This window comes from Rhinatrema bivittatum, chromosome 2 (assembly GCF_901001135.1).
Source record: "Rhinatrema bivittatum chromosome 2, aRhiBiv1.1, whole genome shotgun sequence".
Lineage (NCBI taxonomy): Eukaryota > Metazoa > Chordata > Amphibia > Gymnophiona > Rhinatrematidae > Rhinatrema > Rhinatrema bivittatum.
The window spans coordinates 456318559-456345987 of NC_042616.1; the positions used below are offsets into that span (position 1 = coordinate 456318559).

At 46.6% G+C, this 27429-nt stretch overlaps 1 protein-coding gene across 2 annotated transcripts in view; it reads right to left on the reverse strand.

The window, feature by feature from the left end:
* Window positions 1-27429, reverse strand: part of MYH9 (myosin heavy chain 9) — a 419875-nt gene that overhangs the window by 45544 nt on the left and 346902 nt on the right. For both annotated transcript variants that reach the window (XM_029590410.1, XM_029590411.1), the window contains exons 32-36: window positions 24188-24400; window positions 22876-23088; window positions 21604-21765; window positions 8999-9127; window positions 8708-8796 (exon numbers count right to left, since the gene is read on the reverse strand). In XM_029590410.1, the coding sequence (XP_029446270.1) occupies window positions 8708-8796; window positions 8999-9127; window positions 21604-21765; window positions 22876-23088; window positions 24188-24400 (806 nt within the window). The remainder of the gene's footprint in view (window positions 1-8707; window positions 8797-8998; window positions 9128-21603; window positions 21766-22875; window positions 23089-24187; window positions 24401-27429) is intronic.

The window sequence follows — 27429 nt, forward strand, 5'->3', positions numbered from 1 at the left end:
AAGTTTTTGAACTCAGACGAAACAAGGCCATGCGGCGAAGAGGAAATCAGACCCCCTACGAAGCAAGGCTGCCACAGCCCGTGGCAGCGAAGAGGAAACCCAACCCCGACAGAGGCCACCACGGGAGCCCATTCCCGTAGTGGCGTAAAAAGAAGGCCCGGAGTAAAGCCACGGCAGAACTGGAGCCAATCCCTGCAGTGAAGAAAGAAGTTTTTGCTGAGAGCTGGTGCGAGTGGGTGCCTGGCTGAGAGCTGGTGCGAGTGGGTGTGAATGGATACATGGGTGAGAGCTGGTGTGAATGGGTGCAAGAGCATTTGTGTGTGATTGAGAGCTTGTATATAAAAGACCATGAGTGTGATTGAGAGCGAGACTGGTCAGAGTGATGATCAGTGTGTATGTGAAAGAGAGACTGGTCAGGAAGAAGACGGGTGTGAGAGAGAGACAGACTGGTTGTGGGGTCTAATTTGGGGGGGGGGGGGTGTGACTGGTTGTGGGCGCTAAGGAAGAGTACCGTGAGGACAGAGCTTCAGCAGCCCTTGCTGCTTCTGGTAAGTGCTATTGGCCTGGAAGGGAAAGGAGTAGGAGAGTTGTTGGAGAGGGTAAGTAAAGGTGGCTTTTTAAGGTTATTTTTCTTGATTGATTGCAATGGAGAAATTACTTACCTGATAATTTAGTTTTCCTTAGTGTAGACAGACGGACTCAGGACTAACGGGTATAGTGTACTCCTGCTAGCAATTGGAGACTGATCAGATTTCAATCTGACGTCAGCCCCTAGTACATATACCCCTGCAGGAAGTGCAGCTAGTCAGTATTCTCCTCAAAAAGCATTGTGGATATGTGTGTGACTGACTGATTAACTTAATAATTTGGTTAACTTGAATAACTTCATAACTTGGTTAAAAGTTAAAACTTGATCTGGTTGATTGACTATAGCTGGAGACCGCCAGTGTACTCAACCGGTAAGTGTCGACACCCGGCAGGGTGGATGCCCTAGGTAAATGAAAAACATGGCTTACCCTTGAATCATTTGAAGGACCATGCGTAATGGCAGCCAAGGGTGGGATGCCGAGTCCATCTGTCTACACGGAAAACAAAATTATCAGGTAAGTAATTTCTCCATTTCCTAGCGTGTAGCAGATGGACTCAGGAGTAATGGGATGTATAAAAGCTACTCCTGAATTGGGTGGGAGGCTCCCCGTGACCCACTTAGTATTGCCCTTGCAAATGCCATGTCCTCCTGAGCCTGAACGTCCAGACGGTAGAATCTGGAGAAGGTATGGATGGAGGACCATGTAGCCGCCCTGCAGATCTTGGCAGGTGACAGCATTCTAGTTTCTGCCCAGGATACTGCCTGGGCTCTGGTAGAATGGGCCTTGACCTGTAGAGGTGGTGGCTTGCCAGCTTCTACGTAGGCCGCCTTGATGACTTCCTTGATCCCGTGGTTGTCCGTACGGGTTCGGACATTTCCAGGTATCTGGGATAGGAGTCTGCTGATGTTGAGGTGGTGCAGACTACAAGCTTCTTCCGAATTCTTCAAGCCATCCGTCATTGGTCGCGAGATGGTCTGGTTAAGGTGGAAGTGAGAGACCACTTTGGGGAGGAAGGAGGGAAATGTGCGTAGATGCATGGACCCCGGGGTAAGCCTGAGGAATGGCTCATGGCAGGACAGTGCTTGTAGTTCCGATATGCGGCGGGCTGAACACACCACCAGGAAAAACACCGTCTTTAAGGTTAAGAGGCGGAGGGACAGGCCTCGGAGGGCTCTGAAGGCGGTTCCCTCTAGGAAGTCCAAAACGAGATCGAGATTCCACAGAGGTACCAGCCACTTTAGTGGTGGGCGAATGTGCTTGACTCCTTTCAGGAAGCGTGACACGTCCGGGTGAGAAGCTATGCTGTTGCCCTCGGTCTTTGAGCCGTAGCATGACAATGCGGCCACCTGTAACCTTGATGAAGTTGAGGGACAGACCCTTCTGTAGTCCGTTCTGTAAGAATTCCAGGATCACGGGAACTTTAAATGAGCGTGGCTTGATGTTGTGGTCTTCGCACCAGGCTTCAAATACTCTCCAGATCCGTTTGTTTGTTAGCGATGTGGAGAGCTTGCGTGCTCGGAGAGTGTGCGATTACCGCCCCCGAGTATCCGCTCTCTTAGGCGAGCCCTCTCAATGGCCAGACCATAAGAGAATTGAGCTGGGTCCTCGTGGAGGATTGGACCTTGTTGTAGCAGGTCCCTGTGTGGGGGCAGGGGTAGGGGGTTCCCTGCCAGCAGTCTTCTCATGTCTGCATACCAGGGTCTTCTTGGCCAATCTGGAGCCACCAGAAGAACTAGTCCCTTGTGTAGTTGTATCTTGTGAATGATTGCGCCCAGTAGGGGCCACGGCAGGAAGGTGTATAGTAAAGTCCCCAGGGACCAGGGCATAGATCCCTTGGGACTGCGGTTCCCGCCTGTGGCTGAAGTATCTGGATACTTGGGCGTTGGATCTGTTTGCCAGAAGGTCCATGTCCGGTGTCCCCCACCGATTCACTATCATCTTGAAGGCTGCGGACGATAGCCTCCATTCTCCTGGGTCTAGACTTTCCCTGCTGAGGAAGTCTGCTGTGATGTTGTCTTTCCCGGCGATGTGGACGGCAGATATCTCCTGGAGGTTTGCTTCTGCCCACGCCATCAGGGGGTCTATTTCTAGGGACACCTGTTGGCTCTTGGTTCCCCCCTGCCGGTTGATGTAGGCTACTGTTGTGGCGCTGTCCGACATTACTCTGACCGCTTTTTCGAAGTCTGAGTGAACAGCAGGCAGGCTAGTCTGACTGCCCGCGCCTCTAGGCGGTTGATGTTCCATCCCGCCTCTTCTGCATTCCACTGCCCTTGGGCGGTTAACTCCTCGCAGTGTGCTCCCCATCCTCAGACTAGCATCTGTGGTGAGTAGGGTCCAGGTTGGGGAGGATAGTCTTGATCCCCGGCTCATGTAGCTGGCCTGCATCCACCACCGTAGCTGGGTCTGAACTCTGCCCAGGGGTGATAGATGTACGGTGTAGATCTGGGACCATGGGCTCCACCGTGATAGGAGGGAGCGCTGTAGGGGCCTCATGTGGGCTCTTGCCCATAGCACTAATTCCAGTGTGGATGCCATCAGCCCGAGGACTTGCAGGTAATCCCATGCTGTGGGTTGAGGATTGTTCAGCAAGGTTTGCAGCTGGTTCCACAATTTTGTTCTCCTTATGGGGGTCAGGCTGACCTTGTCCTCTTTGGTGTCGAATCGTACTCCTAGGTATTCCAGAGACTGAGGGCTGTAGGGAGCTTTTGTGTGTGTTGACCACCCATCCTAGGCTCTCCAGTAGAGTTATGACTCTGCTGGTTGCTTGGTGGCTTTCCCCTGATCAGCCAATCGTCTAGGTAAGGGTGAACGAAGATTCCTTCCTTCCTCAATGTTGCCGCCACCACTACTATTACCTTGGTGAACGTCCGGGGTGCTGTGGCTAGTCCCAAGGGTAGTGCCCTGAACTGGTAGTGACGGTTCAGGACTTTGAAGCATAAGTAGTGCTGGTGTTCCTGATGAATTGGGATGTGCAGATAGGCCTCTGAAAGATCCAGGGATGTGAGAAACTCTCCTGGTTGTACCACCCTTATAACGGATCGTAAGGTTTCCATGCAGAAGCAGGGAATCCTGAGGTGGCGGTTGACCGACTTGAGGTCCAGGATGGGTCTGAATGTTCCCTCTTTTGGGAACGATAAAATAAATGGAATAATGTCCAGTATTTATTTCCTGTGGAGGCACTGGGGTTATGGCCTCGAGGGCCAGTAAGTCTGGACAGTGTAGCTTCCACTGCCGCCCTCTTGAAGGGGTTGTGGCAGGGGGACTCCACGAACTTGTCTGGAGGGGTTCGTAGGAAATCCAGGTAGTACCCCTCCCGAATGATGGCTAGGACCCACTTGTCTGATGTTATCTCGACCCATCTGCGGTAGGAATAGGGCTAGTCTGCCCCCTATGGCTTCTTCCCTTGGATGGGTCGGCTGAATCTCCTTGTGGGGTGCGGCTGGGGCCTGCACCTGAGCTGGTTCCCCTCTTGTTGTGCTTGGTCCGAAAGGATTGGTTCCTGCCCGTAGAGCGGGGGGTTTGATAGTTGCTCCTGTAAGGATTGAAGCGCTGTGAACCTCTGCCCCTAGAGGACCTGGGGAAGGGTCACTGGTTTCTCATAGTCTTATCCTCCAGCAGGCACAGCAATGGGGATTCGCCCCATTTGTCGGCCAGTTTCTCTAGTTCGCTGCTGAACAGGAGGGATCCTTTGAAGGGCATCCTTGTGAGGCGCATTTTGGAAGATGCGTTGGCCGACCAGCTTCGGAGCCAGAGTTGCCTTCTGGCCACCACTGCAGATGACACTCCTCTGGCCGCTGTGCACACTAGGTCGGAAGCAGCGTCCGCGAGGAATGATACTGCTGGTTCCATGTATTCTCCAGGAGTGTTCCTGGTTTGTGATAAACAGGCATGTGTCACCACGGTGCAGCAGGCTGCAATTTGTAGAGACATAGCGGCTACTTCAAATGACTGAGGATGGACTCCAGACACCAGTCATGTGTATCCTTGAGCGCAGCTCCTCCCTCTACTGGGATAGTGGTGTGTTTAGAGACCACGCAGACCATGGCATCCACTCTTGGGCATGCGAGAAGATCTTTGGTTGCCGGGTCCGGGGGTACAGGGCTGCCACGGCTCGTCCCCCTTTGAATGTGGACTCTGGAGCACTCCATTCCACGTCAATCAGCTGTTGTGCTGCTTGTAACAGAGGGAAATGTCGAGAAGTCTGTCTGAGACCCTCCAGCAGGGGGTTCAGTTTAGGTTCCCCCGAAGTTCCTGGGCCATGGATAGCGAGCTCAGTCAGGCATTGGTTGACCAGGTCTGGGAGCTCGTCTTTTGTGAAGAAGCGTCTCATGGTTCGGTGAGGCTCTGTCCCTGGGGGGAGCTCCCCCTCTTTTAGGGGTTCGGCTTCCTCTTCAGAGATATTCGAGTCCCCATAGGTGGGGCTTCTGGGTAGTGGAAGCCTGTGCCTAGGTCTTGAAGGGCCTGGGGCATGAGGGTCCTCCGGTGGAGCATGTGGCTGGACAGCCAGAGGCTCAGTTTGCATTTTAACAAAGGTGTGAATCCCCTTGAAGAACTCCACCCATGAGATCGAAGCTGGGTTGAAGCTGAGGGGCGCTGGATCCTTGGGGTTCCCCGTGGGGAGGTCCCCCTGGCTAGGTCCGGGGTACCCCCTGAGGAGCTAGAACTCTGCCCTGGGTGGGACTGGCCCTGAACTGGATCTCCCAGGGTCTCCTCTCAATGGGTGCACAGGGCGTCTGCCTCCTCGCTTTGTGCGGCTCTGATGCTGGGCAGAGGCCTTGAGCTTTAATCTCTGTTCCTGGAGGTGCCATAGCTGTCGGCGTGTAAACTTATGCGCACCGGTGCACTTAAGGTAAGCGTGTAGTTGTGCGCGCGTAGCTGTGCGCCCAGCCGTAGATATGCGCGCAAGACCTGATGTGCATGTAAGGCTATGCGCACACATGCTTTGTGCGACTAGGTCTGAGTTGTGCGCTCGGGCCAAAATGGAGACTGCGAGCAATATGGCGACCCCCCTCGGAGGGTGTCTACATGGGTAGACCCTTGGAAATAACCGGGGCCTGGCCCTGCTAGGGCGGATCAACCCGGTGGCACTGGTCCCGGCCAGCGACCTGTGCTCCTCCGCGATCCTCAGACCGGTTCAAGCAGAAGATTTCCAACTTGCCTTGTCTTCGGCGCTTCCCGGTTGAGTCCTGGGCGGTCTCTGGCTGCGGGGGGAGAGGGCAAATACCTTCACCGCCGCGCTCGAGGATGCACCCGCTGCCTCTCAGCCGCGCCCGAGGGTCGGGGGCTAGGTCCTTGCCGCGATTCGGCCGCCGGACCGAGGCTTACCTCCGAGGGACCACGGAAATCACCTCTGAAATCTCAACTGGGGGAGGGACCCTAGGGTATCACCGCAGGAGAGCGGGGCTCGTCTTCAGGTAGGTTTGTTCTTTAAATTTGGATTTTCTTCTTTGAATTTGTTCGAACGCTGTGAGAGCGTGCAGATAGTCCCTAACTGCTATGGAGACGGAAAATACCGAAGAGTTGCACTTCCTGCAGGGGTATATGTACTAGGGGCAGACGTCAGATTGAAATCTGATCCGTCTCCAACTGCTAGCAGGAGTACACTATACCCATTAGTCCTGAGTCCATCTGCTACATGCTAGGAAATTTTAATTATTGGGTATTATGCGATGTCTGCTGTTTTGAATTATTTGATATTTGGACATGTTTTAATAATTTATGAGTTTTTAATTGTTGGATTATTCTGTTCAGCAGCCGTTTTGTAACATTTTTGGTATAACTTTACAATTATTTCTGTGTGGGGCTCTATAGCAGCTTGGCTTATTCTGTTTTCCCAATAGGAAATGTATTAGTGTTTAGGGCCTGGTTTAATAGTTTTATTTCTTAGATAGGGTTGTTACTGTTTGAGTGTGTTCCATAACACAGGTGTAACACAGGTGTAACTTTGTGCGGGTTAGTTTGTGTGCATTATTGCAAACCTTGAGAGTCTTAGGTGCTATATTTCTCTTTCCATTTCTCCAGGTTTGCACTGCATGCAAAGTGGCTTTTTTGGTTTTCCATTCCAGTTTCTGTCTCCATATTTATAATTAGTGGTTTTTCTGTAGTTGGTGAAGGGTGTGTGACTGAGGTGAGGTATTTAACTAGCATGTAGGCATTTGTATCAATCTTATTTGTTGGGTTTTCTCAATAGGATATGCATTAGTGGTAAATTACTATCTTGTCATACAGAAGGCTATTTTGCCTGGTAGTAAAAGGAGTTTGTTTTGCTTTTACTGGGATGTCATCAGAACCAGAATATCTTTTTTGTATGGCAAGTTGTACAGGGTAATGCCCTAGATCTGCTCTGTACTCATTGCTGGGAGTTGAGGGGATTCCTGTGGATGCAGAGTGCATGTTTACATTTAGCCCTGTGATGGTCATGTTCAGTGTCATGCATGTGAGAACCATCTGTCAGGTGTGTCCGGGCCAAAAAAAGGTTGAGAACCACTGCTCTAAAGACTCTTGAATCTCTGCTGCAATGGTTTTCCACTAGGTTAGAAACAGCCAAAATGAGCTCACTCAGACCATGAGGCTTACAGCGCTAAGGGAAAGGAAGGGACTGCACGTGGATGCATGGTATAGGGCATGCTCAGTGTGTCTAGTCAAATTTCTAGAAACTTTGACATAAGTTTTCTGTATCGGGGTTCCATCTGATGTCACCATGTGTGAGGACTACCATCCTGCTTGTCCTTTGAGAATGCAATAAACTGGAAGCTCCAAGTCACTCTGTATGTATGTAGTGCAATGCTTGAGAAAGAAAAATATACTTACTCTGTACTGTGCAAAATAGATGCATGTTTCCCAAAACTGATAATCCAAATCACCAAACTTAAAATGTTTTGTCTGGGCATTTAATTTCTCTAATGTTTGTCTAATGTTTGTCCTGCTCTTTGTATGCTTTCAATGCCTTCATCTTCTCCATTTCCCTTTTCAATTTGTTTCTTCCCTCTATTTGCTTCACTTCCTCCCCTACATCTGACTTTTTTCCTTTTTGTCTCACTTTGCCCCAGTTCATTCATAGCTAGGTTTCACACTATACTCCTCCCCCTCCAATTCTTGCTGCTCCACCCTTTTACCTCAACTCTCCCTTCCATTGCCTACTCTCAGCCCTCCATATCTCCCTCACTCATCTCCAGCTATCTGTTTGGTTGTAATTTACCCCCAAATGCTGCCTGACTTACCTCCTCCCCCCACCCCCCCCCAGTCACCATCTCTTTACTTCTCTCCTTGCCATTTCTCACTTATTTTGGACCTTTTCACCTCTCCCATCATCGGTCCCATTTCTTTCAATCTCATTTTCATTTCACCTTCCAGCATTCTCTCTCCCATTCTCACACTTTTCCCCTACTCCTTAACCCATTTTCATCCTCTGTATTCACCCCATCCCCATCTCTCATCTACTTCTGCCTCATCTTCTACCTCCCTTCCCCATTCTGGATCTAGTCCCTCTATCCTGGATCCTTCCTCTCTGCAACCCCAACCACCACATGTACAGTCTCCTCTCCTTCCTGCCCCCTCCAGCACCAATGTACACACTCTCACTCAGACTCCACCATCCTGTATGATGTAGACCTCTTGGCTCTATCCCCAATTCCCAGTATTTTCAATCTCCTCACCCGAGGCTGCATTCCCAACTCTTCTGGCCCCTTTACCTGTGGCAAGGACAGCACTCAATAGCACTACATTTTCCTCTGCTACACAGGGTAAATCTCACGTCTCTTGCTGTAAGACTAGCCCAGAGCAGTAGAGGAAGCTGATGCACTATGCACATATCCTCCTGCCAGACATCGCATGGTGGAGGAGCATGGAGACAGACCCAGCTCACCAAGCACTGGGGAGGCTTAGCCTCAAACTTTGTAATACACTGGACACTTATGATCACCATAGTTGCCTAGCTCACAAGCTGACCAGCCTAATGGATTCTGGCAGCACCTAAGGTACCATTGTCTCATGGCATCCCAGGTAACTGTCCAACTCAATTTAACCAAAGGCTAGCCCTACTCAGTGGTAAAGAACCACAGCAATACAACTAGGGAGACATCCTTATCTGCTGTCGTTTACATTACTATGACACTCACCCTTTGCCACTGCTATTAGAAATCTCATCAGCCAGTTCATCTCTCTCCTGCTGGGCTTGGCGTTTGGCACGCTCTGCTGCAGCAAGTTCCTAAAAGCAAAGATATGTTAATCTGGTGATATGCAGTTTATAATTTGTGCTGAATTATTAATTTAGAAAACTACTGCCATCAACCTGTTTCTCAAGGTGGTCTACAAGGGGAAAACCAGATTTTATTAGGGATATTGCTAAAGTACTTAAACTGCATAGTGTACAGCTCAGAGTATATGACCTGTCTGGCCAGCCTTCTTACCTCCTGCATATGGATCATCTCTGCCTCCATGCTTTTCAGTTTCTTCTCATTCTCTTTGGCTTGAGCTAAGATATCCTCTCGTGAGGCACGGGTATCGTCCAGCTCCCGCTGATAATCTTTCATCTGAGCCTAGGGAATAACGGGCAAATTAGTAACTTCTTGCCTCAGTAGTAGTAAAATTTTTAGAAACTGTTTGAAAAGGAAATTTCATTTACATCAATATAGTAAAATACTTATTCTATTTCCTCAATTCTTGAGTACAGAGCAGAAACTGCCCATGCTGACTAAAGGATCTGCGAGTATTGCTTTGCTGGGGAACATTTATGACAAAGCTTGAGAGGGAAGAGACTGTGGGGTAAATTTGGTTATTCCTGTGTCTTTTGGCCCTCTATTAGATTGTGTCCCATTGCCCACCCTCTTCCTCCAACTCCCACTCACCAAAAGCACATTCTCTGATTTATAGACTTAACCCAATTAAAAGGACAAGAGGGAAATTCACAAGAGTCAATTAGGGATTTAGATTAAACAAAGGAGTAACCTTGCCCTTATAACTTTCACTTTGCTTATTTACAACATATGGGTCGATACAGCACAGTGCACTCCGGCAGCGCGCACTTTTAACCCGCATATGGACGCGCGTTTGACGCGCTAGCTTTACCCCTTATTCAGTAAGGGGTAATAGCGTGTCGAAAACATGCTGCCAACCCCCCTCCCCAAAACTAATAGCACCCGCAACATGCAAATGCATGTTGATGGCCCTATTAGTTATTCCCGCGCGATTCAATAAGTAAAATGTGCAGCCAAGCCGCACATTTTACTTTCAGAAATTAGTGCCAACCTAAAGGTAGGCAATTTGTCGGCACCGGGACATGGCGATATTAAGTCTGAGGTCCCAAAAGTAAAAAATAATTAAAAAAATAAAAATTTGAAATTAGCCTGCGGCTTGAAAACCGTATGCTCAATTTTGCTGGAATCGGTTTCCGAACCCGTGGCTGTCAGCGGGTTTGAGAACAGACGCCGGCAAAATTGAGCGTCTGCTGTCAAACTCGCTGACAGCCGCCGCTCCTGTCAAAAAAGGCACTAGGGACACGCTAGTGTCCCTAGAGCCTCTTTTTACCGCAGGCCCTCATTTGAATACTAAATCACATGTATAGGAGAGTGGCCTGTGCGCGTGCCGGGAGAGCAGGCACTCGCCCACTCTCCCGCGACTTTTACTGTATCGGCCTGAAAGTCCGTTAAAGCCCCTTAAATTTAGTCTATTATCGCCCTTCTCCCTTAGCAACCTAAAAAACCTATCTCCTCAAAAATGCAGACAGCAGTCTAGCAGAAGATAGGGACTATCCAGTGTTCTGCAAAGAGTGCCACATGTATAATTATCTACCATCTGGTGAGAGGTTGCGTGTGCACACATGATGCAAAGAGCTCCTAGCCTAGTGATGGCGAACCTTTGATACGCATATCATAGGCAACACGCCACGTTTTGGGTGACACTCCAGTGTCCAATACCCGACAAAATTATAGTGCCGCTGTAAGTCATGATCACACTAAGCCCCGCAGTAGCTGTGGTAGAGCGGAAGACTCCCGAGGCTCTCTGCTCATTTCTCTTGCTTTTCCCAGCTTCATAGGCTTCTGCTTCGACAGTCTGATCCTCCCCCCATAGCTGAGATCGTGTCTGCATTTGTTTTTTTCTTTTCCCTGCAGCATCACCGATAGCTGAGACACCACCGTCCTCCCCTCACCACTGCAGTGACGGGAAATGCTCCCACAGCCTTCCCTCACACCAGCCCAGTCTCTCTCTCTGCTGCTGGAGGTAACAGACCTACAGCTGTTACCTCACCACAGCTGAAGGCTTCTCAGATTTCTGTGAATGGCCATGACAAAAAAAACTCCCACCCATCCTGCAGACCTTTCTGCCCACTTTGTCCCACACAGTCTGGTAGACCTGCCTTGATCCCTCCTTTCCCCCAAAACAGACAATTCTTTACATATTTATTTAATTACAAAAAAAAAATAGTCCCATCATATCTGGTGGCATATAAAAAAAGAGTCAAGTTACAAAAATAAAAAATGAGTAAAATTAATTAATAATGAATCTTTCGTTAAGTTTCATACAGCACACTGAGCAGGATGAAAACAGCAATTAATCAGATCCGTGCACATGTTCCCTTGCACACTTCCACTCTCTCTCCCCTTATGCGGCCTCTAAATATATGTGCTGTATGAAACTTTAATAATGAATCTTTCGTTATTAGTTTTACTCGTTTTTGATTTGTGTGATGTTAGAGTCAAGTTAAGTATTTTCTGAATTTTTGACATGCCAAGCCTAAAAGGTTTGCCATCACTGTCCTAGCCCTTAGAGAACTTTGATATCTGGCAGCTAGAGCGACAGACCAGGAGGAGCTAAGGCAGCCAGAGGTATGTAAAGAATCTTCAAAGTTGTGTGCAGGCGTGTGTGCACAAGAACACGAGCCTCTCCGCCAGAGACTCCTCTTTCAGCCACCGGCGGGTTGAACTCTGCCAGTGGCCCCATGGCCTCTCCTGGTGTTGCTGGCCCGCTTCCTCCCCCAGGTGTGCCACCCTGTGCAAACGCATAGTATGCACACCTGGGCATGCCAAGCCGGCGTGTTTCCTCTCACTTTTCTCCAGTCTTCTCCCCTAGCCTCTGAGGCACCAGTAGCCAAGTAGAATTTTCCATGTTTTAAGCTGGAAAGTGGGATTTTTTTTTTTAATGTGGACCCCTACAGGATGACCAACCAAGAATTGTTATGGTGAAATCAATCTTCATCCTAGTAGTGCAAGGGATGCCTTGACTCAGCGAGTACAGGGAAGCCACAGGCTGTTTTTACAAGAGTATCAGTTCATTTTTCTGGTGTTTGTATTAGTGTGAATTTCTGGGACTAAGCACTTCTAACAAGACTGATGTATGGGTGAGAGGGGGCACAGGGAAGGCAGCACAAATGCATTGGCTCCTAGGCACCAGAGACTCAGTATGCATCTACTGGGCTGGTAACTGGCTAAAAAAGGATAGCCAACAGGACTGTATGATCATTTCTCAGAAAACAAAATAGTAGCGTGCCCCAGGTATATGTACTGGGACAGCAGAATTGCTTACCTGTAACAGGTGTACTCCCAAGACAGCAGGATGTTAGTCCTCACATATGGGTGACAGAGGGAGCCCTGTCATGGAACACTTTTGTCAAAGTTTCTAGAACTTTGACTGGCACACTGAGCATGCCCAGCATGCCACTAACCCTGTGGCCACATGGGGACCCCCTTCAGTCTTGTTTGTAGCAAAAAGTATGAGCGAATAATAAAATAAGAAAACATTTGTGAACCCAACTCCGCAGGGTGGCAGGCGGGTTTCGTAAGGGCTAACATCCTGCTGTCCTGGGAGAACACAGGTAAGCAACTCCGCTTTCTCCCAGGATAAGCAGGATGGTAGTCCTCACATGGGTGAATAGCAAGCAACAGGTTGACTCATGAGCAGGCCAAGCAGCACACATGTGCAACAGGCACAACAACTGGGGTGCTGTTTGCAATGAGGTAGCCTGAAATTCACAGCGGGTCAAGGTAGGATGAGTTGGGTTTCTATACTGGAAATAAATTCTTTAGGACAGTTTGGCCAAAGAGAGTCTAGTCGTGCAGCCTTGTCTAAACAAGTAGTGAGCTGCAAAGGTGTGGAGAGAACTCCACGTCGCAGCCCTGCAGATGTCGGCAATCTGAACTGAACGGTAGTGTGTTACGGACGTTGTCATGGCCCTGAGTGCGCCTTCACTCGTACCTGAAGTGGAAGGCCTGCTTGTTGGTAGCAGAATTCAATGCAGTCTGCCAACCAGTTGGAGAGTTTGCTTGCCCATCGCAACTCCAAGCTTGTTTTTGTCAAAAGAAAGTTGGTTGGACCTCCTGTGGGCCGTAGAGCGTCTAAATAAAATGCCAGCACACGCTAACAGCCCAAAGTATGCAGAGCTCGCTCACCCGGATGAGTGTGAGGCCTTGAAAAGAAAGTGGGAAAGACTATGGACTGATTTAAGAGGAAATCTTACCACCTTAGGGAGAAATTTAGGGTGAGTTCGGAGAACTACCTGGTCATGGAGGAACCTTGTGTAAGGTGAGTAGGTCACAAGGGCCTGTAACTCACTTACCCTGCGAGCCGATGTGATTGCTACTAGGAAAATTACTTTCCATGTAAGATATCTGAGCTCGCAGAGTGCAGTGGCTCAAAAGGAGGACGCATGAGCCATGCAAGTACCACGTTGAGGTCCCATGCCACAACCGATGGTCGTATAGGTGGCTTAAGCTGCATTAAGCCTCATCCCCTAACTTCTTGATGGTAAGCAGAGATGGCACTGAGGGGTACTCGTATGGAGGAAGTCTGTAGGCCAGATTCCGAGAGGTGTCAGATAATCCAAGAGTGCTGGTGTGGGGCAAGAAAGGGATCAAGGTCCTGTGTGCACCACACGGTAAATTCCTTCCATTTACAGCTGTAAGACTTCCACGTGGAAGGCTTTCGTGAAGCCACAAGGACTTGAGACACTCTTAGAAAGGTTGAGGGGTTGCAGTATCAACCTTTCAACATCCAGGCCATCAGGGATAGGGTCTGGAGGTTCGGGTGGCGCAACTTGATGTAATTCTGTGTTATGAGGTTGGGCGCTATGCCCAGGCGAATGGGTTCCTGGACAGAGATCAAGAAGTATGGGAAACCAGACTTGAGGCCAATATGGGGCTATGAGTATCGTTAAGCCTCGGTCCTGCTGTAGCTTTACGAGAGTCTCGCTGATTAGCAGAATCAGAGGGTATGCATAGAGCAGACCTGTGGTTCCAGGGGTGAGCGAAGGCATCCATAGTTGGTGCTCCTCGGTCCCTGTGCAGGGAGCAGAAGCGTTCCACTTTGCGGTTCTGGTTGGACTCCAGGAGGTCAATGTCTGGCAGACCCCACTGGTGGAAGATTCTGCTTGCAACAGAGGGATCCAGAGACCACTCATGGGGTTGGAAACCAATTGAAGCGATCCGCCACTGCATTCTGTTGCCTGCTAGATAAGTGGCTCGCAGTAGTATTGAGTGCGACAGGGCCCAGGCCCAAATCTGCGCCGCCTCTTGACGGAGCAGGTAAGAACCCGTGCCCCCGTTTGTTCAGGTACCACATTGCAACTTTGTCTGAATCAAGACTACCTTGTTGAGGTGGTGGTCTATGAATGCATAAAGGGCGTACTGCATCGCTCGAAGCTCTAGGAAGTTGATCTGATAGGTCGCTTCGGCTTTTGTCCAAGTTCCTTGAGTTTGAAGGCCTTCGATATGGGCTCCCCAACCAAGGTTGGAGGCTTCCATGGTTAAGGTCACCTGAGGAGTTGGTTGCTGGAAGGGAAGACCTGTTTGTAAATTGGCCTTGCGAGTCCACCAGGCAAGAGAGAGACAAAGCTGGGTCATTATGTGGACGAGGGATGAAAGCATCTGAGTGGCTTGGTGCCACAGATTTTAGAATCCATTGTGTCAGTCTCTTGGCTAGGCATGCCACTGGGGTGACGGACTGATGACACCATGTGGCCAAGTAATGTGAGCAATTGGTGAGCAGAGGCTGTTAGTCTGACATGGATAAAGCTGGCAAGGTTGGACAGCGTGGTTGCACAGGCGTTGGGTAAGAACCCTTTGGCCACTTCGTGTCTAGGTCTGCTCCTATAAAGGAGAGATGATGCGATGGTGGTCAAGTGGGATTTTGAGTAGTTGATCAGAAATCCCAATGATTGTAGAAGTTTTGTGGTAAGGTCGAGGGAGCTGAGGGCTCCCTGCCTGACTTTTTATGAGCCAGTCATTGAGATATGGAAATACGTGAACACCCTTGCAGTGCAACTGTGCAGCTACGACTGCCAGGCACTTCGTGAATACTTGTGGCACTTGAAGCTAGGACGAAAGGCAGTACCTTGTATTGATAGTGCCCATGACCAACTACAAATCACAGATATTTGCAATAAGGAGGAAAGATGGCAATATGGGCGTCAACATCCTGAAGGTCCATAGAGCACAGCCAATCCCCCTGCTGCAGAAGGGGGGAGCATGGTGTCTAGGGGTATCATTCTGACCTGTTCCTTGTGAAGAAATGTGTTCAGGACACGTAGATCTAGAATTGGCTGGAGACTGCTGGTCTCTTTTGGGATTAGGAAATAGCGGGAGTAGAACCCTTTCCCTTGTTCAGACGGGGGAAACTGGTTCTATGGCTCTGGCCGACAGAAGGGTTGAGAGCTCTGACTCGAGAAGTCCGGTGTAATCTTTCCAGGACTGAATGGGCGGGGAGTTTGGAGGTATAGCTGATAAATTTAGACTAACTGTGGGTTCTTATGGAAAGTACCCATTGATCCGATGTAATTTGGTGCCAATTGGTTATAAAGTGGCATAGGCGGCCTCCTACTGGTATGTCAGGTCATGGGATCAGGGTGAGGTGGCTGCTGCTCTCCGTAAAGAAGTCAAAACCCAGTCACAGCACCAGCCTGTGGGGCTGGTTGCGCCCTAGGAGTTGTTTGACGTGCTTGTCCTCTCGGGGGAGAAGGTGCTGTAGCTCAGTGAGCACGAGACGCAGGAGGATAATACTTGCGTGGTGTATAAAATTGCTTTCTGGTGTCACTTCATGTGCCTCTACACTACAGGCTACGAAGGGTGCTTCTGAGGTGACCGTTGACAATTGACGCAGGGTCTGATGATGATCCTTCAACTGGGCCACTGCATCTTGAATTTTATTCCTGAACAGGTTTTTCTCCTGTACATGGGAGATCAGCTAGTTTATCCTGTATCTCGGGACGTAGGCCCAGCGTCTAGCACTGATGCTGCTGCTGAGACTCTAGATGCTGTTTCAAAAGAGTCATAAGCAGTTCTTACCTCGTGCTTACCTGCCTCTAATCCTTTCTGTAGGATGGAGGTTAAGGTCTCTTGATGATGTTGAGGTAGTGTCTGAAATCCTGGACTTGTTTCCAGAGATTTCTGTTATATTGGGTCATGTATAGTTGATACACAGTTAATCGTATGATTAACATGGACCCTTGAAAGACCACGCCCCAATGCGTCCAAAGCCTTTTGTTCCTTGCCAGGAGGAGCAGAGAAGTGTGGTCGGGCTCTCAGCCTTCTTTTGGGCCGATTCCACTACTACAGAATGGTGTGGCAATTGGCTTTTTTGAAATCCTGGGGCTTGCTGAACCAGGTATGTAGCATCAGTTTTTCTGTTTACTGGTGGAACGGTACCCAGATGCTCTTAGAGGCGGTGCAAAAGGTCCAGGAAAACCTCATGGACTGGTATTGCCATTGTTTCCTTTGGAGCATTCATAAATTGTAAGACCTTCTGTCACTAATTAGTGACCTCCTGTCACTAATGGAAATGGGATGGTTTCAGACATTTCCTTGATAAAGCTGGCAAAGGAGAGGTCTTCTGGAAGAGAGACGTCTTTCCTCCAGGGGAGAAAGCTGAGCAGGTCCTCAGAAGCTTGCAAGGAATGGTCCAAGGATGCATCCTCCCACGGATCACAGGGAGGTTCTCCATCTCCCAGAGGGCTTCCTAAGGGAGGAAAAGTACCAAAGCCGAGAGCAAGAAGGCATTGATGGATGACTAGGTGGCATCAATGGAAGTTGTCCCGGAATTGATGGCAACGAGGCGGATGAGGTGCGTTTAGGCACAGATAGTCCCAATGGCCCTGTAACGGGTTCCGGCACTGGGTGGGGAATCGCCTCTTCGTCCTCTGAGGAATCCGGTATGGGGATCAGTACCTGCGGAAGTTTCGGTGGCCGACTGTGCCAGGGTATCCAATGGCACGGGTTGAGTTGGCAGGGCACCGATGAGCGGTGCAAACATAGATGGTGCCGTTGGCGACTGGAACCCCAAAGGGCATTCAGCACTGCCTGTTCGACTAGTTTGCCCAATTCCTCCCTAAAGGCTGGTGTGGATAACACTGCGCCAGGGGTAGGAGGCAGGCAAGGCGTTACTGCAGCATCCACAGGGGTCTGTGGAGGCTCAGTACCCGGCACTGATGTAGATGGGGAATGCCTCGGGCCTTGGGACCAGAGGCGGATGGGGGCTCGATGGAAGTCTATGCCGCTGCAGTATCGATGCTGGCACAGGCGGGGATGCACATCGGTGCCCGTGACTATGTTTCCCCTCTGTGCTCGGTCCGGTCCTTCTCTGGCACAGAGGATGATGCTGCCGAAGCCTTAGATAGTCTGTGACGGACTGTCACCTGCTCCCCACTGTTCCTGGTGGGGCATCTCCGATGTCGATGGACGTCCTCTGGCCAGTGCAACTTGAAGCGGAGTCAATGGAGCCGAACGTTTTGACCCAAACAGGTGCTCCATCTTGTCCAGCCGAGCACGATGGCCTTTGGCAGTCATTTGTGCACAACTAGGGCACCGAATGTCATGCGAGGGGCCTAAGCACAAAACATACATTGTGTGGGTCCGTTATGGACATGGTCCTTGGACATTCGGGGCACTTTCTAAAACTGGTCGCCATTTCGAAAAATTGGTGGGCAAGTGGTCGGTGACTGTCGAGCACTGAAGGAATGCTGCCAGGAACTGACTGCAACTGCTGTGAAAAGACTTACTGGGAGTCAGAGGGAACGGATCGCAATGGGGGACCCGGGTGAAGGTGAGTTAGGAAGATAAACTTCAATTTTTTTCCTGTGAGGAAAAATGTGAGAAATTTCTCAGAGCTCCTAAACTGTGAGGCAATTTGCTGTGCGGAAAAAAAGAGACTGAAGGGGGACCCCGTATGGCCACAGGGTTAGTGGCATGCTGGGCATGCTCAGTGTGCCAGTCAAAGTTCTAGAATGACAAAAGTGTTCCGTGACAGGGCTCCATCTGATGTCACCCATATGTGACTATAATCCTGCTTGTCCTGGGAGAATGTTTTTTTATATATTTATAAATGATCTGGAAAAGGAAGCGAAGAGTAAAGGTAATCAAATTCATAGATAAAATTCCAATTTGTTTGATCACAAGCCAACAAAATTGCAAGAGAACCTTGCACGACTGGGTGACAGTGTCAAAATGGCAGATGAAATTTAGTGTGGACAAGGGCAGTGATGCATATAGGGAAGAATCTAAAATATAGGTAAACTATGCTAGGTTCAATATTATAAATTACTATCCAGGAAAAGGTACTTTGAGTCCTTGTGGGCAATTCTTTGAAACCCTCTGCCCAGTGCATGGCAGCAGTCATAAGATAAGAAAAGCAATGTAAAATAAAACAGAGGATATCAGTGCTACTGTATCAGTCCATGGTGTGACCACACATGCCCCATCTTGAAGAAATGGCAGATCTAGAAAAAGTACAGAAAAGTGTGACCAAAATGATAAAGGGAATAGAACAGCTCCCTTATGAGGAAAGGATAAACAGATTAGGGTTCTGCAACCTAGAGAAGAGATGTTATAGAGATCTCTAAATTTTGAGTTAGGTGGAAGTTATAGGGAATGTTATTTACCCATTCAAATAGTACTAGGACTAGGGGACATGCCTTGAAGATAGCACATTTAAAACAATTTGGATAAAGTTTTTTTTTCACTCAGTGCACAATTAAACTATAGAATTTGCTGTCAAAGAATGTGGTTAAAGTAATTAGTGTAGCTGGGTTTGTAACAGGTCTAGGCAAGTTCCTGGAGGAAAAGTTCATAAAACATTAGCCATGTAGACTTGAGAAAGCCATTCCTTATCCCAGGTTATGAGTAAGGATTGGATCTATTCTTTGGTATCCTGCCGAGTACGTGACCTGTTGTGGTAAAACAGGGATTTTACATGTTTTGTGGTTTGCTCTACCTGTGACACTTTTCCCCCTACCCTCAGGGTTGACCCCTCTCTCCCACCCACACCAGCTCTCTGCTCCACCAGGCTTAAATCATCCATTCTCTCCTATGCTCCAGGAAGTGCTCACTTGTACCTCTTCACCCCTCCTCCTCCAGCTTTCTCTGACCACTACAAGGCTAGAATGCTTCCCCGGCTCTCTGCCCCACCTCCAGTTCTCTCCCCTCACTAGCAAGCCCCCAGATTTCTGTCTGCCCCTCTTCCAAGCTTGTCTCCTGGGGATGCACAGAGAGCCCCCCTACCCAGTTTTCGCCCCTCACTCTGAAAAGTCTCTAGCTTTTTCTGCCCCCACTCTCTGCTTTACCAAGACCCAATAGCATTGTCTAACACCTCTAACAAGACCCCCAGCTCTCTCCTACCTTCTCCCATGTTATGTCTCGCTTGTTCAGACTCCACTGGACACCCCTTGATCTTTCCTTTGTTTGGGCTGTGCAAGCCAAGGCAGATGCTACAGGCTCATCTCTTCTGCTTTGTGTTCCTAGGTCAGCTCATTGCTGCCCCTTTCTTCCAGCAGACAGCAATGCTTTTTCTGCCTCTTCCAGCCCATTCAAGCCTCTGCCACTGCTGCTACTTCCTGGTCCCTATGCCTAATTCTGAGGCAAATGTGAATTCTGCACAAAAACTGCACATGCAGAATTTGCCCAGGAGTAATGGTCAATTGTCCATTTATTAATGAAACCTGGAGATTGCCAGAGTTTGCGCCACACCAAGCATAAATCCCCTTCTTTACTAAAATTTGTAATTTGCCTATTTCAGAAGAACTCCAGGTAGCATACAACATAATATAATAAAAATAGATAGCAAGATAAAGCCAATTCAAGTTGATCAGGCACCCTTCACAGTAAAAATTTTTAAAAATATATCCAAAGCAGAAAGCCTGTGAGGGAGTCAGTTGGACCATTAGATGATAGAGGGGTTAAAGGGGCACTTAGAGAAGATAAGGCCATCGCAGAAAGATTAAATGATTTCTTTGCTTCGGTGTTTACTGAAGAGGATGTTGGGGAGGTACCCGTAATGGAGAAGGTTTTCATGGGTAATGATTCAGATGGACTGAATCAAATCACTGTGAACCTAGAAGATGTAGTAGGCCTGATTGACAAACTGAAGACTAGTAAATCGCCTGGACCGGATGGTATACACCCCAAGGTTCTGAAGTAACTAAAAAATGAAATTTCAGACCTATTACTAAAAATCTGTAAAATATCATTAAAATTATCCATTGTATCTGAGACTGGAGGATAGCAAATGTAACCCCAATATTTAAAAAGGGCTACAGGGGCGATCCGGGAAACTACAAACCGGTTAGCCTGACTTCAGTGCCAGGAAAAATATAGTGGAAAGTGTTCTAAACATCAAAATCACAGAACATATAGAAAGACATTGTTTAATGGAACAAAGTCAGCATGGCTTTACCCAGGGCAAGTCTTGCCTCACAAACCTGCTTCACTTTTTTTGAAGAAGTTTATAAACATGTGGATAAAGGTGAACCGGTAGATGTAGTATACTTTGATTTTCAGAAGGCGTTTGACAAAGTTCCTCATGAGAGGCTTCTAGGAAAAGTAAAAAGTCATGGGATAGGTGGCGATGTCCTTTCATGGCTTGCAAACTGGCTAAAAGACAGGAAACAGAGTAGGATTAAATGGACAATTTTCTCAGTGGAAGGGAGTGGACAGTGGAGTGCATCAGGGATCTGTATTGGGACCCTTACTTTTCAATATATTTATAAATGGAAAGAAATAAGAGTGAGAATCAAATTTGCAGATGACAAAATTGTTCAGAGTAGTTAATCACAAGCAGATTGTGATAAATTGCAGGAAGACCTTGTGAGACTGGAAAATTGGGCATCCAAATGGCAGATGAAATTTAATGTGGATAGGTGCAGGGTGATGCATATAGGGAAAAATAACCCATGCTATAATTACACAATGTTGGGTTCCATATTAGGTGCTACAACCCGAGAAAGATCTAGGAGTCATAGTGGATAACACATTGAAATCGGTTCAGTGTGCTGCGGCAGTCAAAAAAGCAAACAGAATGTTGGGAATTATTAGAACGGGAATGGTGAATAAAACGGAAAATGTCATAATGCCTCTGTATCGCTCCATGGTGAGACCACACCTTGAATACTGTGTACAATTCTGGTCGCTGCATCTCAAAAACGATATAGTTGCGATGAAGGTACAGAGAAGGGCTACCAAAATAAGGGGAATGGAACAGCTCCCCTATGAGGAAAGACTAAAGAGGTTAGGACTTTTCAGCTTGGAGAAGAGACGGGGAGGGGGGATATGATAGAGATGTTTAAAATCATGAGAGGTCTAGAACAGGTAGATGTGAATCGGTTATTTACTCTTTTGGATAGTAGAAAGACTAGGGGGCACTCCATGAAGTTAGCATGTGGCACATTTAAAACTAATCTGAGAAAGTTCTTTTTTACTCAACGCACAATTAAACTCTGGAATTTGTTGCCAGAGGATGTGGTTAGTGCAGTTAGTACAGCTGTGTTTAAAAAAGGATTGGATAAGTTCTTGGAGAAGTCCATTACCTGCTATTAAGTTCACTTAGAGAATAGCCACTGCCATTAGCAATGGTAACATGGAATAGACTTAGTTTTTGGGTACTTGCCAGGTTCTTATGGTCTGGATTGGCCACTGTTGGAAACAGGATGCTGGGCTCGATGGACACTTGGTCTGACCCAGTATGGCATTTTCTTATGTTCTTAACCTAAGCTGTCTGCAACAGCTCTTGAGAAAAGTACCCACTGAGCAGAGTGACGTACCTGCAATTTGCGCAGCTGCTTAATTGCTTCCTCCCGATTCTTATTGGCCAAGTCAATCTGTCCCTCCAGATCCTTCAAATCCATCTCCAATTTCTTTCTGGCAGCAACAGCCATGGAGCGCTGTTTCTTCTCATCCTCTAGCTCTGCCTCCATATCTTTCACCTAGCATGCAAACAAGACATCAGTCAGAGGCTGATGCACACAAGCTATGTTCGAGCTATCCAAGAGTGCTGTAGGCAATTTCAACCTGTATGCATACAAACCTAAAGAGTGGTAAGTGGTAACCAAGAAATGATCACATGCCACTTAAATTTTTCACTATACCCTTACTCTGGAAAATCTGATTCAGTTTACTCTGTCTACCATTTATTTAAAATTTGTTATATTCTGCTACTTCCAATTGCTTTTTCAATGCTTTCCCATAATTAGTAATTCTCTTCCTGCCTAGAGTACTACACAGCACATTTTGATTTACTGCACAAATTGACAATTTTATATAATATTTTGTACATATGTACATACTGTTGAATTGTGCTTGGTCAATGTATACTGTAGAGCTGTTAGAGTGGACCAACATTTTCACACATCTGCATCCAATCACTGCTTGCTACCATTCTCTTCTTGATGTTTCTCAACTATACTGCTAGATTTGCTCTGCCCATAGTATTTAACTAATAAAATTATATCACATTACTACAGATATTTTACATAAGTTTAGAATACTCATTTCCTCATCTCTTGGGATCTTTGGAATCATGTACAAAAAAGTTGGTTAAAGACCAAAATTACCCTATGAAAGATTATCTTTTGTGGTACTTTTGTGAAGCAGATACCCAATACATTTAGGCCTTGATAATTTGGTGGAGGTCCTGACTGGAATACAGACACCACATACTTAAAAGGTTCCAAAAGGATAATCCGTCACCAAAATTATTTTGATCTGAGTTCTCAACTCCTTGTTACACCTTAGCTTTTCAGGATATCCACAATGAATATGCAAGAGATCTGTATACAATCAAGGCAGTACACAAGTCTTATGCATATTCATTGATATCATAAAAACTTGACTGGCCTATTGTCCCAAGGACTGGGTAAAGACCCCCTGATTTAGATGTTACCAGTGATTAGGACTCAAGAGTCCATTAAAAAAAATATAAACAAAACCTGAACATAATGTTGCTTTATAAACACATCTACCTTTGGTTCGGCTGATTATGGGCCCATTAAAAAAAATACTCCAGCTTAAACAAAATCTCAAAAATTAGGATGTACCTGTCGCATCAGCTGCTTTTTCTTGTCCTCACTCATCTCTTCCCGACCTTGGAGGTCCCGCTCAAATTGAGCCTTCAAGGCTTGCAAGTTCACCTCTAGTCGCAACTTAGCATCTTCAGTGGCCTGCAGCTCATCTTCCAACTCCTCCAACTGAGTCTTCATCTCCTCTACTTGCTGCTCAAGAGCCCGTTTGGATTTTTCCAGCTCATGAACCTGTTATAAGAAAAAAAAAAAAAAAAAGACTAAAAATTCTTACTGAACACTCAGCATGCATTCAATGCTCAATGGCTGAGTTGCTTCCACAGTAAGCAGGAACTCAATCCTGAATATCAGCTCACTAGCATAAATTTCTGTATTAAGAGCTCAAGCTGACCAGATTCTAAGAAAACTGAAAATCACGAGTTCTAATATTCCTTAAACACATCAAGTCAGTTTTACTCACAGTGCTAAATCTGAATGATGAAAGCAACTAGATGGAACAGCAAGACAAAAAAAAATTACTGTGTCCTTCTCCCTTAAGCTCTTCAGCTGAATGAACTTGCATTAATAAAGACGCTACTCAAAGCGACCTTCAATTGTAAAAGTTTGTCCAGGCGTTTATCTTTTACCACTCCTACATCAGCACAAAGAACAGACTTAGTTTTTCATTAGGAAAATTTATACAAAGCAACAATCTCAGCAGAACAGGAATGCAACTACCTATGCAAAGCATAGCAAAAGGCCCTTTATATTGCTTATACCTAGGATTTTTACTGTACCTTAACTTCTCAATAGTCACGAGAAAAATCAGACATTAACTGCACATAAAATTTTATAAAGCTAGATGTTTTGCAACCTGCCATCAAGGATTGGCAGCTAGGATTTACACCTTAATAAGCATGCAGGGCCTTTCCAGGATTACATGCCTACAATGTGTCAAAATAGAATTCCATGGATCTGGTTCATGAAGTTATCCTGTAGAACTAAATAAATTGCATTCTGTTTAGATTTTGATCACCAGAAGATTCTTCCCTCAGGTAGATAGTGCTAGTTTAGTGTTCTTACAGTTAAAAGCTTTGACTAGGTTTAAATTTACCTTGTAATTGCTCCCTCTGCCAGATCTCCATATTTAAATCTGATACCACTGCTTCTCATTAGATAGCCTTACAATTTGTCTTTGTTCCATTGCTTCAAATTGATTATTTAACAAAACTTTTATACAAGCCATAATAAAAATGCAGAAGTTGTTAAACTTAGACTAGTTTACTTATGGATTCAATTTATTACCATAGTGTCTATTTATGGTGTTTTCATATCAACTTAAAGTGCTTACACTTTTGCCGACATCATCCTTGGAGCTGACCAGGTCTTCCATTTCTGTGCGCAGTTGCTTGTTCAGTCTTTCCAGCTCAGCTTTCTGCTCCATGGCTTCTTCAAGAGCCCGGGCCAAGGACAGGGTCTTGGTCTCTTTCTCACGTGCCTCTGCCTCAGCACGGTCTCTTTCTTCTGCATACTTAGAGGATATAGTTTTCTCTTCTGCCAGCATCTGACAAACAGAAAAAAAAAAAAAAAAGAAGAGGTGGGTCAGTGCAGCAAGGACATTACAGCTGGGAAAAAAATTATTTCTGCAATGTTTTGATTAAACAGTGCTGCAAGCAAGTGGGGAGTAAAATATATTTCTACAATTAAAGTCTACATTCAGGGGCCAGCCAGGTAGCTCAATGGCCATTCTGTGTACTGCCATATAGAGGAATCTGGGTTTTATCCCCAGCTCAGGTCTTGGGTCTTCTGCTGCTCGACCAGGCAAAGCCTGGGGATGCTGCCAGCAATTGGACACATGAGGGGAGGGAGGTGTTAGAAAAGTAAAAGTGTCATTGCACAATGGCAAAGATGAGAAGCAAATAAATATGGGTAGTTTAAAGCAGTACATTAGTTATATGATAGCAAGTATGCTGAGAAACGAGTTACAGCATGACAAAAGTTTTATCTACTGTGCAATAAGTAATATTTCCTTTGAGGACTAATTATACCAAGTCTTATTCTTTAACTATTTCCCTTGATCAGTCACACTCAAAATGTCAAATTCTCATGAACAGCAGCATTCAACTAGTTCAGAATTAAGGGCCCCCCCCAAACTACATCCTAAGGGCCAGATGCACTCCTCCCAACAGCAACAGTGGAAGGAGCTTCATCTTGCCCACAGCAAAGACAAGAATTTGATCTGGCCTGCAGTGACGGCAGGAGTGCATTCTACTGCTTCTGCCAGCTCGGATACTTGAAGTTGGAAATGCAAGTAGCAACACATCAGAGCAGCATGGGTGGGACATGCTGGTACAAGGCCACACTTATTGGTTGAGTTATACATTGTTGGTGTTCATGTTGCTTATGCAAATGGAGCCACTTGGACTAAAGATAAAGGCTGCAGCACAGCCATAAGGAGTTTTTGGCTGCTGTGAAGGATGGAACAGGCCATGGGGACAGATACTGTTGGTACTGAACTGCTGCTTCTGCGGGTCTGCTAGGGAAAGCCAGTTAGTGATGATCTCCCAATCTCACCATCTCTTCAGAGCTGTGAGAGGGGGGGAACTGACATTGTCCTCTAATGATGCAGATTTGAGATGCAGAGTGCCAAGATCCTTATTTATACCCCAGATACTAAGTTCAAGTGTCTCTCCCTTGACTAGCATCTGAGGAGGTTGTTTTGCTCATACCACAAATCTGGCGTGTTGTCCAAGGAGCTTGAGAGAAGGGGAAATGAGAAAAGGTTGGGGAAAGGGAATGCAGACAGGGAGCAAGAATACATGGGGGGGTGAGAGAGTACCACACCCCCCATCTCATCCTCCTCCTCCCTCCCTGCCCCCTATTTCTCTAGATGGGCAGATACTGAGGAAAAGGGGAAAGGAAGGAAGCAAGATTGTTGGGGATGTGGCAGGCTTGCCAAGTTTGGATGAGTCTTTAAACATTACTATTTGTCCAATCCCTACACTTCTGGGGAACATGCCCACTGCCTGCCTTCCTCAACATTTCAAATCACCAAAAGGGCTAGCCATGGTCCCCTTCTCAAACTTAACAGCAAAACTGAGATATGATCTCCCACCTTACTCAGCAAAATCAGAATCTCTCTGCACCCACTCCCCCAGTGATTTAAAATGTCTTATGTAGCCCTTCTCTTGAAAAGTTTGGGGACCCCTGCACTATATAATGTAGTTTGTGACAATCCATATGGACCAATGGGATCCCACAGCATAAGAAGAGCTATACAAGAGAATATACAGAGCTTCTCAAAGATTTTCAAAAAAGTTATGCGTGCCATTTCAAGAGTACTAATGGCTTAGTATGCTTTTTAAATACTGGACAGTATAGAGGGTACAATCTCTTGAAAACCAACTCACATAAGCTTACTGGTGCACTTCATGGTCTATTTGAAATGATTTGATGCCTTCAGTTAAAACTGACAGGCAAAACCACAAAAGTAAACTATCACTGAATTTAGACGTGTCAAATTTTGGATTCAACTGCTGACTATGTTTAGGGAACATCTTAGAATGGGATAATTTGAAGAGAAAGCACCAATTTGTACCTTAAGCTCTTATGAAGTACATTTACCAGCTCTATAGGAGTAGCCTATGGAAGAGCAGTGGGCTACAAACCAGGAGACCAGGGTTTGAGTCCCACTGTTGTTCCTTGTGACCTTGGGCAAGTCATTTTACCCTCCATTGCCACAGGTACAAACTTAGATTGTAAGCCCTCTGGGGATAGGGAAAAACCTACAGTACACCTGAATGTAATCCACTTTGAAGTGCTGAAAAAAGTGCAAAAAGCAGAATATAAAAAAAATAAAAAATTAAAATAGTCATTTTGGGGCCTTTAATTCCATTTCAAGGCATTCTAGAATCTGTAATCTATAGCATTCTTCCAACAAGGCAAAATTTAGAAAAGTCTGCTTACCGTAAACTGTTGTCCATAGATAGCAGGAAGAATTAGCCATGTGGGTGATGTCAACCAGTAGCAGCAAACAGACTCATCTCCAAGAGTACAGCTTTTAGCTCAGAGTATATTCAGGAGTTCCTACACAGTCATTACCTCATGAACCTCTTCAGTCTATCCCAGAACTAGGATAGCTATATAGTCAACTCTCTAGGGAGAAGGGCAGGGATTTTAATGGCCAATTCATGCTATCTAAAGAAAACAGTTTTTGGTTTGCAAACTTGCTTTTTTCCATTGATAAGCAGGCGGAATTAGCCATTACATGTGGAGAGTCCCAAGTTGAGGGGTGTAGCAAAGCCTTTTCTGAATAAGAAACCTGGACTCCACCATGGAAAGGGGACTTCAGCAAAAACAGGTTGCATAAAACTGCTTGTCCAAAATCACTGTCTGTTGAGAGTTTGAGGCAGTATGTGATGTGAAGGTATGGACTGATGACTAAGCAGCAGCTTTGCAAATATCTGATAGGAACTTGTTGCAAGTGAGCCACAGAAGAAGCCATAGCTCTCACCTAATGGATTTTCACAAACTCTGGATTTTTAGTCCTATCAAAGAGCAGTCTTCAATACACTCAGCCAGCCAGTCAAGATT